The sequence below is a fragment of the Rattus norvegicus genome, chromosome 3 (assembly GCF_021556685.1).
Source record: "Rattus norvegicus strain SHRSP/BbbUtx chromosome 3, alternate assembly SHRSP_T2T, whole genome shotgun sequence".
NCBI lineage: Eukaryota > Metazoa > Chordata > Mammalia > Rodentia > Muridae > Rattus > Rattus norvegicus.
This window is the reverse complement of record NC_141536.1, coordinates 166353083-166369571: the sequence shown is the minus strand read 5'-3', so window position 1 is coordinate 166369571 and position 16489 is coordinate 166353083. Positions and strand designations below refer to the sequence as shown.

Sequence of the window (16489 nt, the reverse complement as noted above, 5' to 3'; positions counted from 1 at the left end):
TAGACATTTCTTTACATCTTCCCCACAGAACATCATGTGGTGACGTACTCTAGGGCTCTAGATGGCTCTAGGACTCAAAGAGCACCCCTCACATTGTTACAGCCGTGGCTGCTGTTCACTCCAAGGACAGGGACCCAGGTGAAAATTAGGAGAGAGAAGAGAACAGAGCAGGTATCTCGGTGTGCAGTCATCTTCCTCCATGATGTCAAGAAAGTCAAGAGTGACAGCAGACATGTAATGCTCACCCAGCCCTCATGCCCAGAGTCCTTTCTGGAACTTGGTAAGTAATCCGGGCTGGTCTCCCACAAAACACACTCCAGTCTTTAGGCTCTCCAAGTGTCACTTGAGATTTCATGACCCAGTGTCCCCACCCAAAGTCACACTTTGCTCCAGTCTGGGTTAGCCCCCAACCCATACAAACCTTCCTCCTGCTTTATCCTCAGCATCCAAATCTCTCTCACATCTCCCTGGTCAGAGTCCAAATCAAAAGTAAAGGGGCCAGCGTAGGGGTCCAGGTCTGCATCCTCGGCTTCCAACAGCAGGGCCTTGTTTCCAGCCGACTCACAGATCTCCAAGTGTCGGGAATGGGGCTGGAGAATTGGAGCATTGTCGTTGACATCATACAGGAAAAGCATCAGAGTCCCCGTGCCAGTCAGTGGGGGGAGGCCTTGGAGAGGACAGAACCCAGGCAACAGAGGAGGTCACAATATTAAAGAGAGAGGGTGGACTTGACCTTACAGAAAAGCAGCATCAGTAGTTCCTCAAGTGCCTATAACAGTCCAGAGTCTCTCCATCAGGGTGTGGCCCTGCTTGGTGGACACCTCCAGTGCAAGTGTGTACACACTCATGCACATGTATTCACACACATACACATACACTCACACACACTCACACACACACTCACACATTCTCACACACACACTCTCACACATACACTCTCTCGCACACTCACATGCATACACAACTCACGTACACTCACACACACACACATGCTCACACACATGTAACACACAACTCACATATGCTCACACACATGCTCACACACACACAACACACATACACACACACTCTCACACATATACTCTCACACAGACAACTCATGCTCACACACACACATGTTCACACACATACAACACACAACCCACATATGCTCACACACACACACATAACACACATACACACACTCACACAGACACTCAAACACACACAACTCACACATGTTCACACATAAACATACACACATACACACTCACACACACTCACACACACTCACACAGACACTCACACACACACAACTTACACATGCTCACACACATATACACACATACACACACATACACTCACACACACACACATGCAACTCACACACTCACACTCACACACACAACTCACACACACACACACAACTCACACACACACACACACACACATAGCAGTATTGGGCAGCACGAGTTGTTCCTGACGGATTTTAAAGGAAGAGATAGGGTGTAGAATCCCATATCCTGTCTCAGTCATGGTACAAGCTGCAGAGGTGCTGGGAAGGATAAGTGCTGTAAAAGGGGAGCATAGGGGATCCCCAGGGAAGATGAAGTCAGCTCTGGTCTGCTAGGGACATTGCCTATGAAGACAGACTACACTGTTTTATAAAGCGCACACTGGGGAAAGCTCGGGAAAGCGTGTTGGGATGCTAAAACCACAAGTGAATCTACAAGGTGGCTGGTCAGATATTAACAGCTTGTGGGTCACAGAGCATGGATCTTCCCCTCATGGTCAGCAGCTGGTAGAAACAGGAACAGAAAGGCAGGACTCTGGCCTCAGGTGGAGACATGGCAATCAATCAAACAGTCTGTTCATCAATGCTACCCACTAAAGGTTTTCTGGTGAAGATCAAAGAACTGACAGACACTGGGAAGGGAAATGCCCCTCGGGAAAGGGCCTCCTTTAGAGACTGTAGGAAGAGTATGAAGCCTGACTAACAGTGAAAGCTAATGGTGGTCTCTCTGGCCATGGACCTCTCTCCTCGCCCCATAATATGCTTTCCTCCTCAGTGGGCCACACTACCACTGTCCACTCTCATTCCTACAGGTGCCCACTGTCCTCTATAATAAACTCACTTGTCTCTGTACCCCAGCACCTCTGAATTATTCTGGCAGACTGGGGACCCCAACGGAGGGCAGGATAGGATCATGGCGACAAATTTATGATCATTCAGAAATCACCTCTTGTAATTAAAAGTAGATCATGGGAATCATGAAGCCATCCCTCACTGAATCATGGAACCCTGAGTGCCAGGTTGGCCGGCTTCCCTTCCTGAGCATGGGATAGCATCTCAGGTCCCTAACATTCTGTCAGATAATTATGCAAATGGGCTGGGCAGGCCCACAGCGCTTGGGGCTTTCATCCACGGACTTCTTTAAGTACGGTTCTTAATGTTACTTGAAAATGTCCACACATGCAGCTTTATGTTTGGACGCGTTTAACTTCAGCCTTGTGGGAATTTGGAGAAATGTGCTAAGACGTGTTTTTAAAATCACTCGTCCTGGTTTATGACAAATGCGTTCCACTCAGACACATTTGCTGGAGCTTACGAGCCGTCCCAGGTACAGGAAACTGCTAAATATTTATCACACATCGTTGGTCTTGACAAAGAGCTACTGCATTATCTTCCAGGCAGACAAGACGGGTGGGTGTGATTGCCGACTCCTCGCTGGCTTAATTGTCTCTGCTGAGTGAACGCTGCCCCTCTTTCAGCAGCATCAGTCCCCGGTTTGCCATTGCTGGAGTTATTATCAAAAAATAATCTCTAGCACAGAGGCAAAGCGAGAACAATGTTTGTTTTATAATCTCCTCAGTGATGCTAAGAAATGGCCTCCCTCAGGAGGCCAGAACCAGCACTGCTCATCCCCAGCCTTGACTCGCACTCACCGTTGTCAATGGCATGGACGACGATTGTATAGAAGCTGCCATTCACATGAGGGGACTCCCGGTCTATTTGCCTCTTGGTGGTGACCTCTCCTGACTTCTCATCCACAGTCACCCAATTTTCTGGATCACGAACCAGTTCGTATCTTGTAGAAAGAACACACACACACATTTTTCCCTTTAATTAGAAAGTTTTACCACAAGACAAATCATACGCATGCTGGTACATGCGTTCAAGACCATCTTCAGCTATCAAGAGGGTTCAAGACCTTGCCTCAAAAATATTTTAATAACAAATAAAAATATATTATAGAACGTCTGTGGTGGTTTGGATAAGAATGGGTCCCGAAGGCTTGGTCACCGCAGAGTAGCGCTGTTCGGAAGGATTAGGAGGTATGACTTTACTGGAGGAAGTCTGTCACTGAGAGTAAGATTGAGGTTTCAGAAGCCCAAGCCAGGCCAGAGGCTCTTCCTGCTGCCTGTGGATCTGGATGAAGAACTTTCGGCCGCTCATCCAGCACCATGTCTGTCTGCCTGCATGTTTCCTGCTATTACAATAATGGATTGAATCTCTGAAACTGCAAGCAATTCCCCATTAAATGCTTTCCTCTTCAAGAGTTGTGGTGGTGGTAATGGCGTCTCCCCACCACAATAGAAACCGTAAGATAACTACGATTCCCATTGCAAGTAATTTGGGAACTAGAAGACAATTGAAATCCAAATGCTCATCCAAGTGCTCTGAGCTTGAAGGCTCGGGGATGGCAGTGAAGACTTCAACAGTATGCCACGTCCTGGGCCACTAGAATAAGTGCCCTTCTCCTAGGAGGTGCGCCTTGGGAAACACTTGGTGCGGGAACAGAGCCTTAAGATATCAGTAGGTGGTGGCTTCCCATTCAGTTCAGCACACCACAGGCACACGGGTCTTGACTCTTCTCGCAGTGTCTGCTTTGTAGCAGATCCCAAAGGATCCCCTCACCTGAGAATCATCTTCCTTCTCCTCTCCTTGCGAACCTGGAACCATTGGAAGCAGTAGACAGAAGACTCTAGGATTTCTGGGAGTGGCTGCCATCAGATGGTATCCATTGGAAGCGTGTCTGGTTGCTAACCCCTGTGCCTCAGGAGGGACCACATTACAGAAACCGTGTACTCAGACAGCAGCAGCAGCAGCAGTGCTCAGGCAAAGAAAGGGCCAGCTAAGGACAGCATCTCTGTGGGCTTTGTCTTCCTCATCTGGGAAAATGCTTCTAACAGGGTTCGTCATGAACCCCCATGATAGCCAATGGGTCATAGCTTATTTTTTCCCCCTAATGTACAACTTTACCAATTAGGGAAGCTTCCAGTAGTTCCTGTGGTTTTATAATGTTCACAAGCCAAGGGCAGGAACCCAAAAGTTCAGACTTAGATTATCTTAGCCCAAAAATGCCCTCAAGCCAAATTTGGTCATTAAAAGATAAGTAACTACAGCCAATGTACATTAGACAGTACAAAGCGAAACTCTGCTCTCTGACACATCTCCCTGCCGCAGAAGACGCTCAGCCAACACCCGAGCTGACGCTGTGCTGCAAGATTCCATCGTTGAGGTGTTCAAGGCATAGGGACCGGAAGTAGAGTGGTGGGAGCCTGGGGAAGGGGACTGAGGAAGTAGGCTGGAAAGGGGAATTAGGGAAGGGGTCTGGGGAAAAGAAAAGATGTCCTGGGAACTTGGAAAAGGAACTGGGAAGGGACCTGGGGAGCTGGTGTTCGCTGGGCACGGAGCTTCCTTCTGGGTAAACGAAAGATGTTCCGGGTGGTGTGTAAACGCAGTCAGTGTCGCAGACTGAGCTCTTAAAGTCAAAAATACTTGGCCATTAAGTATTTCATTTAAAATATTAAATATTAGTAAAATTATTTACCTAGAAGCTATGACATCTGGAAAGACACACACATATATGTATATATGTATATATAATGATTTGTTATTTATAGCCCATATATATGTATGAATATGTATGTATGTGTATGTATGAATATATACACATACATACACATATGGGTTATGAATGGTCAAAGGGAATAAGTGAGTGGGGGCTCCAGGAGGCTTTGGGTGAGGGTAGGGCTGACGAGTGGGAGTGGAAGTTAGGCTAACCCAGCCAGGAGCTGCAGAATGAGTTGCATTAGCCCAGCAAATGGGCATCCACCAGGTAGCTCCTTATGCTTTTACTCCTTGGACTGAACCAGTCTCCACAACATTCTGTAGCAGCCAGGTGGCTAACAGTGCCCTCCCCGGCGTCCCCTCAGAGCCAGCGCCCACCTTATCTGGCTGTCAGCCCTGTCTGGGTCTGTAGCATTGAAATATCCCAGCTGGATGGCAGGCCAGGCTCCATCCTCCTCACTGACGATGAAGCTCCTCGGGTGAAAGGCTGGTGGGTCATTGGTGTCCAGCACCTGCACGCTGACGGTGGTGCTGGCCATCGCCTTCCTCAATGGCTGCAGCTGGCCCTCCTGACAATTGAAGAGCTGCTCCTGATTCTCCACAACAATGAGGAGGCTGTGGGCCACTTGGGTTTCATAATCCAAAGGCTGCCGAGGTAAGAGAGGGCTTGATTAGTGCCCACTGCTCCCCTGACTGGAGGAAGCTCCGTGGAGTCATCGGGAATCCAGCAGAGGATGGTGATGATCAAAAGCCAGTCTTCAGTGCCCTTTCAAATCACTTATGGGGCTCCCTCTTTCCTCCTCCTCTCCTGGCTGCACAGAGCCTCCGTCCATCAGACGGTGATGAAAAATGCAACAAAACCCAGAACTCATGAAACATTTAAGTGTTAACCACACCACAGGAAAAAAAAAATCAGAGGGACTGGGAGAAATGTAGATACTAATGATCACAGATACTCAGGGTACAAAGTAGCCAGGGACACGGAAGGGCTGAGAGTCAGGGGGTTTGAAGAACTACTGGGGCTTTCCTGACACACAGTTCCCCAAAGAAGTCAGAGAAGGGGTCTGGAGTCAGCAGGGACCAAAGCTGCTTTCTTCTCTTGGCAAGTCTTCTGTCTTTAACTCTTTGCTATTCTGTGGCCAAAAGCTACTTACTTTTGGTAATTCTTCCTTTAACTATTTGCTAATCTAAGAACAAAAGCCCCTGGCTTCTGGTAATTTGATCCCAGTTGATAGCAAGGGGGGGGAGTGAGTAGAAAATAAAAGACTTTGTTTCTGTCTGGCTTAAGGGCCCTTCAATGGCCAGGTGAGAGGCTTGGAGCTTGTTAACTCTTTGTGAGCCAGAGAGAAAAGAAGAGGAAGGAAAGAGAATCCAAGCACACATATAGACACATAGACACATGCACACACACATACCCAGAGACAGAGACACACAGACACAAGCACACTTTGGCCCTGCCTGACCACCTGCCTCAATAACTCCACAAGTGTTTATGCATACTTACATATATACCTACCTACACACACATACATGTACATACATATAGATATACATATAGATATATACGTTTGGTGAATGGGGCTGAGCCCCAAATGCCACACTTTATTTCTTCTCCACAGCAATTTATTCCTTCTTAGACAGAAGTTTTTATGGAATTGCCTCATAGGTGAAATGTTACACAAAAGGAGAGTTGCAGAGGGATGTCCATAGTTCAAAGCACTGTTTCATACCGTAAGGTCATTATAAGTTCAAAGCAGTTCCACATGGCCTTGCCTTATCATAGTGAACACCTATGGCTTCATTCTTGATCCTGACCTAGAATGAATGTTTTTACCTTGATCACCACTTTGTTCCAAGCCTTCTTTCTTATCCTAGTGCAATTAGCCTATGACACGTTGTGGTAGAATCCCCCCCCCCAATAAATAAACATTACAAGAAACCAATCACTGGGAGAAAAGGAGGTGGGACTTCTGGGTCAGAGAGAGGAAGAGGGAAACAGGAGAAAGGAACTTCCTTTTGGACTTCAGAGAGCAAGGGAGGCAGACAGAATGTAGGAAGCCAGAGGCGGTTGCTTCAAGTGGTGGGTCCTCCAGAATCCTCCACCAGGGAATAACATAGAATAGTTTGTAAAATTAGGATGCTAGATTCTGCGCCCAGCGATTGTGTTACCTGTTGATTCTAAACTAAGATTGTGGGGTGTTTTTCCTCATGAGGTGACTCACTGAGTTCCAGAGAAAGGTAATAGCAGCAGAGTGTGGTGTGTGTGCAAGAGTGCACCCCAGCCAGCTGTAGGAATTTGGAAACATGGGGCATGGTGCATGGCAACAGCCCGCCATGGGCACTTAGTGAGCGAAGAGGAGAGAGCCATCTCAGAGCTCTGAGTCAGAGAGTCCGCCAGGCTGAGCCAGCGATAGTGTGGGTACATTTTTTTATATTTCATGCAGCAACATGTGAAGGTTTTCAGAGCTCTATTTGTAACTTTATTCTATGGGGGTGTTGAATTTACTTGTATCAATCTAAGAGTTCTACAAAATCATCAGACATCGTGAAATTATCAATTCATGTATACAGCATTACTATATGAGAGTTCATCTTCTTGTTGATCTACAGGAAATTTGCCCAATAGTGTAGGCTATTACCCAAGAATCATTAGGCTATGTAATAGTGGCAGAAAAGGCATACCAGCAGCAAAAAGGGGTCCTGGGATCAAGTCTTTGGTGACCTTGCATCTCACAGCCCACCCACTGAAGGCCATGAAAAAATGGCAGACCATCTCCAGAAAACTCACTTGCATGTCTTAGCCTTTCCTAGATGGCTTCTGACAGAGAGCACAAGTGACTGGGCAGAAGGCTGCCAGGGACCTTGCTATGCACAGTGTGAACTGTCGCTCCTTGCTATTTCCTGAAGCTTGTTCAACTAACAGGCATAAGCTCCACTCTACCCACATGTGTCGACTCCAGCTGGCCCTTCCAGTTGACTTAGCTGTACTGTGAGAAGGGCACTGGCTACCCTTAGAAAGCCACAAAGACTAAGAGCATTGGAGTCCGCCTGCCCTGTCAGAATCCACCCTCTCAGCACAAGACTTGATATCAAGGGATCTGTCTGATCTTTAATTTCCACACCTATAAAATATGATGAGAATATTTTCCTCCGGGGCCAGCTGCCCCATTGCATATACTAGATAGATCCCTAGCTCATCATACATGACAACCTGCAAACATGCCCCAACATGACAACCCACACAAATGCCCCAACATTTACACCTCAGATGTTTACAATGTTTAAAACCCAGGAGATTAAAAGAAGAACGTTTAGTTGGAGAAACATGCTTAAAAGAAACCAGAATGTGGTCTCACCAGCACTGCCCTCACCTAGCCCACACAAATCACCAGGCTTGACCCCAAGCAATACATAAAGCAAGCATGGCGGTGCACACCCACAATCCCAGCACTCCAGGGTTAGAGACAGGATCAGAGATTTAGGGGAATACTCTACCACGTAGTGAGCTCAAGGCCAGTCTGCAATATTTTAAACCCTTTACCGAGAAAATAAATAAATTTTCAAATTTACTTTCATCATATAAGGGAGAGAAAAAAACCAACGTCCAATCTCCAGGGCTCATGTGGACGTAGTAAATTTTATCTCCAACAACATCAAAGAATCCAATAAGATTTTAAAAAGTTGATTATTATCGTTCCTGCTGCAGGAGGAGCCCTTGGTCTCTATACAAAGGGCTCAGTGGCTACTGCATCACAGGGTATAATATGTGCTCATTACACAGGGAGTGTTTAGCAGGTGCCAGCCCCTCAGTCATTATGGCTTGTCCTCCAGACACAACACCCACCACTACCCGGCCTTGACTTTACCTTGATAATACTTAATAACCCTTGGTTGGTCTCAGGGTCAGTCGTGATGTCAAAATGCCCCTCCTCGTTGCCATCCCATATGTTGAACTGTGTTCTCCACGCTGGTGTAAATGGAGAGTCTCCATCGTGAACAGGGAGATACAACACGTCCCGTTCGACTTGACCTTCAGAAATCTGAATCGTATACTGGAAGACATGATCATCATTTCCATGTCACGGGCACAAACACACCACAGAGATGGAGAGCAGGAAGAGGGAGGAGGCCAGCAGGAAGAGGGAGGAGGCCAGCAGGAAGCGGGAGGAGGGAGAGGAGGGAGAGGTGGGTTCTCAGCAAGACACCGCAGCCTTCAGGCATTCACATCCTTCCAGGACAGCAATATTTTTTTTCCAGGTTTACTTTTGAGCACACGGATTTGTCCTAAGCCGGAAGAGGACTCTGATATGAGGTTTAACTGTAAGATTACTTTGCCATTCGTGTAAACTTTTGGATGAGGTGTTTTCATCTGAAAACATTCCACGTTGGTTGACGTAATTGAAAAAAAGTCTACGTGACACATTTTAAAATTAATTGCTTGGATCATTAATGCAACAGTTACTATGTGCTGGCAAAAAAAATTGATAATGATAATAATGGTAATAAATGTCTCCCAGGAGCTGACAGTGGATGTATGGGGGGAGGGGGGATTAGGCAGAAACTAGAACGAATGAATTCATTAAATAGATCACAATGAGGAAGATGAAAAAGCCAAAGGCTTGGTGTGCCCAGGAGGGGTACGGGGTATTCACTGGGTCATCAAGGGAAGCCCCTCTCGGAATCAATGTCTGTGTGCACGTGCATACACTTGCATGAGCCCCCAAAAGACAGCTTAGGAGTCAGGACTCTCCTGTCTGCGTTCCAGAGCTGTCAGGATGGCAGAAGCTCTTTTGCCCACTGAGTCATCCTGAAGGCCCCAACCTTGCTTTTTGAGGCAGGTGTCCCACTGACACCTATGACTCACCAATTAGCAAAGATGGCTGCCAACGGACCCCATGCATCCTCCTGCCCAGAGTTTTATACAGGTGTCAATCTCAGGTCCTCATACTTGGGCATCGAGTACTTTACAGATCAGACTCTCCCTTTAGCCCCAGGGAGACTCCTCGGTTCCAGTTTAGGTCGCTCTGGATAACTGTATGTATCTTGCTCATGACCCAGAGCCTAGGTGACCCTTTGTGAGAGGCCTTGGAACTCAGGCGGCCTATCTATGACTTACATGGTCGTCTGTAAAGGTGGGCATGTGGTTGTTGCTGTCCTCCACACTGATGTGAATGGTGGCTGTGGATGACAGGGACGGCTCTCCACAGTCACTTGCTCTGATGATCAGTGTGAACCGAGGAGCAGTCTACTAGGGAGGAAAGGAATGGTGAGCCCCACAGACACAGGAAAGGGAGGCATTAATAAGAACATTTCCTTCTAGCAACTTCCATAGCAAGCAAGGGTTAAACCCAGGGGATTCCCAACTGTGTGGGGGGTGCACCAGAGGTCAACCCTGGGTGTTGTTCTTCAGACATCATCTTCCTTCATTTTTAACTCAGTCTCTCATGGAGTCTGGAGCTCACCAGATTGGCTAGCCTGGTATGTGGCTTTCTCTGCCTCTGTAGCTCTGAAACAACAGGAGCTCTTCTAGAGAGTTCAGCTGTTGTTTACATGGCTCTCCTTGGCTGGAGCCCGGGGTCTGCCTGCTAGTGTTTCAAGTACTCTGTCAGCAGAGTTAGCTCGCCAGCCCTGGTGCTTTTAAAATGATAAAAATCTGCATAACCTCATAATGCAAGCATCCCGAGAGTCGCACTTCCCCGCTGATGAGATCAATCCGAAAGCCACTTTCTCTCAGTAATGGCGTTTGAGAGACGAGGAAATAAAGGACTTGAGAGTTCGGAGTGTTTTCTTGATCCAAATCGACCGTTAACAACTGAAAAATAGGTTGACCTAGAAAGAAGTTTTTAAGAATGTTATTGGTGGCTAAAGGCAGTTTGTCAAAGTAGGAAGAGGGAAAAGTCTTCGCCAAATGCCATCAGGGCACACGCCAGAATGAATGAGATACTTAAATGAGAATTCATCATGGAGACACACAATACAAGATACTGGTGGATGTGGATATTTAGCCAAGGCTAAACTTCAAAGAGCTTTCCAGTCATGATTGCCATCTCGGAAGAGCGTGGGACAAAACTGATAAAAGTAAATAATAAACTGCACAACACATTTGAAATCCCTGTGGTGAGTATGCATTCTTCATGTAGAAGGGGCGAGCTGTGACCAAGAAGGAAATGACAAACACATTAACAGAGAATATTAACAGAAAGTGGACACAACAAACAAACAAGCGATTGATTACAAAAAAAAATTGTATGAGCCGTAATAGGAAAGACGCACAGATAGCCCTCAGCACACGCTCACTGCTGCCGCCCAATGAATACGTGACCCTCTTCAGGTCTGGCCCATTTGCAACAGCCACCTTTGCTCCCCAGAGCTTAGGTCTCAGGAATGGTGCCTGACTGGCAGCACAAGCTACCTCGAGTATGTTTCTCCAATGCACTTTACAAAAGTCTTTTCAAGAGGCATCAACAAAACGGTCAACAGTAGGAGACTGAGGAGATACCTTGGAGCTTGTACACACACACACACACACACACACACACACACACACACACACACAATCTAGTGTACAAGATGTGGAGAGAAGTGTTGTAGGTAAAATATGTATCATGACTACATGTCTGTGTGATGGGGGCATGCATGCCACAGAGCAAGGGGAAGGTCAAAGAAGAGCTTCCTGGAGATCATTCTCTCCCTCCTCCTTTACTGCAGTCCTGGGGCTAGAACTTGGGGCATCAGGCTTTAGCATCGCACGGCCATTGGAGCCACTTCATTAACCCCACCCCCAAATTCTTTAACAACAAGGAAATATACACGTACAGAAAAAACAAACAACCTGGTATCTATAAACATTAATACATTTAAGAATTAATACATGTGCATTTCTGCTATCATAGATATTACATGTGTGAACATGTATTTACACTCATCTATAAAACCTGATAATGGGTGAGAACATACAACACAAGCTTTATGTAAATGTGCATAAAAATACTAAAGCTTTAAAAACTTCTGAAAATGTCATCTCCATATTTTTAGTTCTTGAAGTACTTCAAAGACTATTTTACAATACCAAACACTGCTTTTGTTATAAACATAGGTTCTCCTTCTAGAAACATTCGTGTGGTGTGTAGAGACTTAGTTTCTGAAGCCCAGATGCTAGACATTGCCTTCCTGCCATTCTACAGATGGGACACTTGGAAGGCCCTGGGAGCCTCCCGCAGCTCCGCCTCGGTCCCTCCAGGTGTGGCTCTGTTGCTAGGGCTGCACTCACACACCAGCTCTTCAGAGAGCACAGCTTTCACATTTTCCCGAGGCCAACACAAAATGAAGCTGGCAAAGTGAAGACTTCTGTGGTTCTAGGCCCGCCACCTTTGAAACATGAGCTGTGAAAAGTCTCTCTGGGTGACCGGGATCAAAGTCCTTATCAATATCAAAGCAGGAAGGTAAAAAAGTAAATAAAAGACATCCTGGCCAAAGACAGGAGCACACACACAGTACCACACACCCCAACACACCTGCGGCTTGGCTCTCCTTCACAGTGATGCTAAATTCCTTCTCAGGAAACTGGGGCGCATGATCATTCACGTCTCTGATTCTAATGTTGAAAATCAGGGATTCATCCACAACTTTCCCTGTGGATCGATCCACCGCATCAAAGTAAACCTGGGAAGCAGAGAACAGTGAGCAGTGTGTCTGTGTCTACCTGAAGATCCTGGCCAGAGAGCTACTAATGCAAAGATGTGAGGTGCAGTCCCAGGGTAGGAATTGGATCACCACCATGCACTGTGTTGCCCCAGGGACCAAACACAGACTCCGGAAGACCAGATGCAAACAGGTTTGGGGAAACTCCTCATTTGTTACAATGTCAAACTTGGTTTCTCGGTTTGGAGGTACTGAGGAACTGTTTCTACAGCTTATCAGTGTTCTCTTGATAAAGGAAGACACAATAACTATTACTGAGCCTTGAGAATAGTAGCCATGTATGGATTTTGGGGAAAGGAATGCTCAGAGGAACCAGCACAGTGGTTGACACATTAGGTTAATGGGGGTCACTGTGCTCACAAGCCTCTCCAGCATGTCTAAGATTCCTCCCTTCCCAGAGGCATCAAACTAGTAAGTTAAGCTTGTGTATTGAGAACACTTGGAAAAGCTGAGCAAATTAACCCAGATAGAAAGAAGTAAATAACAAAGATCAGAGAAGATTCTCAATTAAATGGACAATGCTGAACAGCTGTCATGGAACTAGACACTAGTCCTTTAGACAATTGATTAAATTAACAAGACTGTAGAAAAACCGATGCGGGTGATTGGGCACACAAAAAGGACAAGGACAAAAGAGGGTGTCAAAATCACAAAAGTAAGGAGAGCCATTACTACAGATCTTATGTTTGTAAGAAAGACATAAACCCTTTCTCCCCTAAGTTGCCTCTTGTCAGAGTGCTTTGTCATTGCATCAGAAATGAAACCAGAACATACATACATACACACACACACACACACACACACACACACACACACACACTCATGCACGTGTACATGCATTAGCATACACATCCACATATACACATATGCACACATTCATGCATATGTGCACACATGTGTGCCAACACATAGATGTACATATATACATGAATGCACACACATGTGCCCATAATTTTTTTTACAAAGAAAACTGCCTAAAAGGGCTATAAATTGTAGGAGTACAGCTCCATTATAACCTGTCAATGGCAAACGGGTGTAGATAATAGAAGCTTTGTGCTTCTCAATAAGGGAGTGGGGAGTGAGTAGAGCCTGGGCAACTTTGGAGCAGGGAAGCTACTCTGCGGGAGGCTGTGATGATGGTACCTTATCAACCCATGCAATGCAAAACACCAAGAGTACATCTGGACAGGAAGTAGGCAAGCAATTGGCTTTGGCTGGTAACACTGTAAAAACCTAGCTCATTAGTTACAACAGAGACTACATCACACCAGGGCAAGACGCTGACCGCAAGGAATTCTGGGAACTCCCTCCAGGAGCTGTTCTGTTCTTTCATGAATCTGAAAATGCTGTAAAAAGTACATCCCACCGATTGCAATATTAAAATAAGGCAATGATGACCACATAACTCAAAATGTGCCATTAATTATAAAATGAAATCGGGTAATACATATGTATATATAGTTCTAGCTATTGATCTGCCTGCATATGAGAGAGATGTGTGTATAATTTTAAATGACTGTATTCCCCTTGCTCCAGAATGCAAGGTTTGATCTGCTAAAGACTGGGAGGCAAAAGGGACAGAGCCTGCTGGGAGCCTGCAGGAATTCAGTTGCAGCGAACACAGTGTCCATGAGCCGCAGTAAGGAGTTGCCCTCGAGCACAGGACCACTCCACAAGGGGACCTTGGTTGCAGGCACAGGATCCTACTAAAGGTGTCAAGAAAAATGAGTTCCTTAAAGAAGTGGGGCAGAGAGATGGACCCTTCCCATCCTCGCAGAAGCCTTAGGAAGCAGCCAGTGCTCTCTGTTCCAGAGAGAGGATGATTGGCTACTCAAGCCCTGGAGGAAGTAGAAGAACCCCGCTCCAGCCGGGTAGCAGAGCCCGAAGCACGCGTCTACCCTTCCTCTTCTCACCATGCATCTCCGAACCAGCCCGGGCAACCTCAGTCTCCTACGGTAAGGCTGACGGATGCTGCAGGGCTCCTACTTCTTAGCTACTCCGCCTCAGGGATTCTGGCATACATTTTTAAAGTTTTCACAAGCAAATTGGCTCGCTCCCACTCTGTTGCTCCCGCGTCCTCCATAATTCATGGTCGCGCTGGCAGCTCTCTGCTCCTTAATCACCCTGACTTCTAGCTCTCAGACTGGGCCAACTGTAATCCTCCCACTTAAACAAGAACCATGTGTTTGTTTTGTGTTTATTATTTTATATTCCATTTATTATCCTAAAAGCTACATCTGAGACCTTTAGTTCTGACAGATGCCCGAGGAGCCTGAGTACTGTTTATTCATTGGCAAGACGCGAAGAAATTCCAGGCGACTCAGTCACAATGCAGAAAGGAAATACCTCCGGTGCTTTCTGCACTTGGAATGGTTTTCAGCCTTTTGTTATAGCCCAGAGATTTACACCCTTGGATAAACAAACCATGCAGCACTTGCATGATGGACCGCCATATGGCCACTTGTAATTACACGCACAAGATCTATAGCCTCGCAGCCAGACTAGCAGAGGAAGCGTCTTAAATGCCCAAGGCACAACGGGAAATCAGTTACATGCATGACTTAGAAGTGGGTCAGGCTGGTGGAGCATGGATGGTCGATACATAATTATTTGAAAGAGTGTAAAAGGATGGGTTGGAATGGGTCCTTGTGTCCTGTGAAACTGAGAAGATTTAAAATAAACAGAAGAGATTCCTACACAGGGAAAAGAGAACATCCTTCTCTTTGTGAATCCATCAAGAATCATACTGCAGTTCTCAGCAGATTTTTTACAGATTTCCTTTAGGTTTATAAGCATTAACAAGCGAGTCCATCCCCACCACCTCCCAAACCCAAATTCTATATGTTTTGTCTGGTTTTAGAGACCTCCTCTGTACTGACTGGTTTTGTGTGTCAACTTGACACAAGCTGGAGTTATCACAGAGAAAGGAGCCTCCCTTGAGGAAATGCTTCCATGAGATCCAGCTGTTAAGGCATCTTCTCAACTAGTGACCAAGGGTGGGAGGGCCCAGCCTATTGTGGGTGGTGCCATCCCTGGGCTGGTGGTCTTGAGTTCTATAAGAGAGCAAGCTGAGCAAGCCAGGGGAAGCAAACCAGTAACATCCCTCCATGGCCTCTGCATCAGCTCCTGCCTCCAGGTTCCTACCCTGTGTGAGTTCTAGTCCTGACATCCTTTGGTGATGAGCAGCACTGTGGAAGCTGAATAAACCCTTCCTCCCCAACTTGCTTCTTGGCATTTTGTGCAGGAATAGAAACCCTGCCTAAGACACACACACCCCTCAGGTTGCATTGGGGAACAGCATGCTTCTGGAGTCTCTCTTTGCAGCCTCCATGTGTTTCCTTGGTTTGTAGTGCTATCCTGTCTTTCTAGTGTCTCAAAACCAATAATCAGCACTTAAGAAGAAGATCGGCTGGTTAGAGCGAAACATGCTGGGTGACATGTGGCTTATGTTACTTTCCATACTTTCCACAGCTGGGGACCTCCACCTGAGGGCAATAGTCTCATGATTACAGTGGATTTGCCCTCACGCTCTGGAAGCTAGAACTGAAACCCATTATGACAGGAGCCTGAGATGGAGCCTGCTTAGGCTTCTCTTCATGGGGTTTCTGGTCACTGGTGAGCCCAAGAATCTCTGGCCTTATCCCTGGCTGGTGTCGCTCAAGGCTTTGCCTCCATCTCCTCACAGTTTAATCCCAAGTATTCATTCTCTTCTGCGTGTAAATACTCTTCCTCCTCCTCCTCCTCCTCTCCCTCTTCCTCCTCTTCTTCTCATCTTCCTCTTCCTCTTCTTCCTCCTCTTCCTCCTCCTCCTCCTCCTTCTTCTTTGGACATTGGCCAATCTGGCCCAGTATGACCTCATCTTAACTTGATTGCATCACAAGGACTCAATGGTCCAATAAGAAGACATTCACGGGGCTGGGGATTTAGCTCAGTGGTAGAGCGCTTACCTAGGAA

The 16489-nt window shown here is 46.5% G+C and overlaps 1 protein-coding gene across 3 annotated transcripts in view; it reads right to left on the bottom strand.

Moving 5' to 3' along the window:
- The window catches only part of Cdh26 (cadherin 26), a 52229-nt gene that overhangs the window by 18512 nt on the left and 17228 nt on the right, over positions 1–16489 (bottom strand). For all 3 annotated transcript variants that reach the window (NM_001191745.2, XM_087652439.1, XM_087652440.1), the window contains 7 exon segments: positions 422–667; positions 2926–3068; positions 5213–5481; positions 8701–8886; positions 9951–10079; positions 10497–10663; positions 12349–12496. In NM_001191745.2, the coding sequence (NP_001178674.1) occupies positions 422–667; positions 2926–3068; positions 5213–5481; positions 8701–8886; positions 9951–10079; positions 10497–10663; positions 12349–12496 (1288 nt within the window).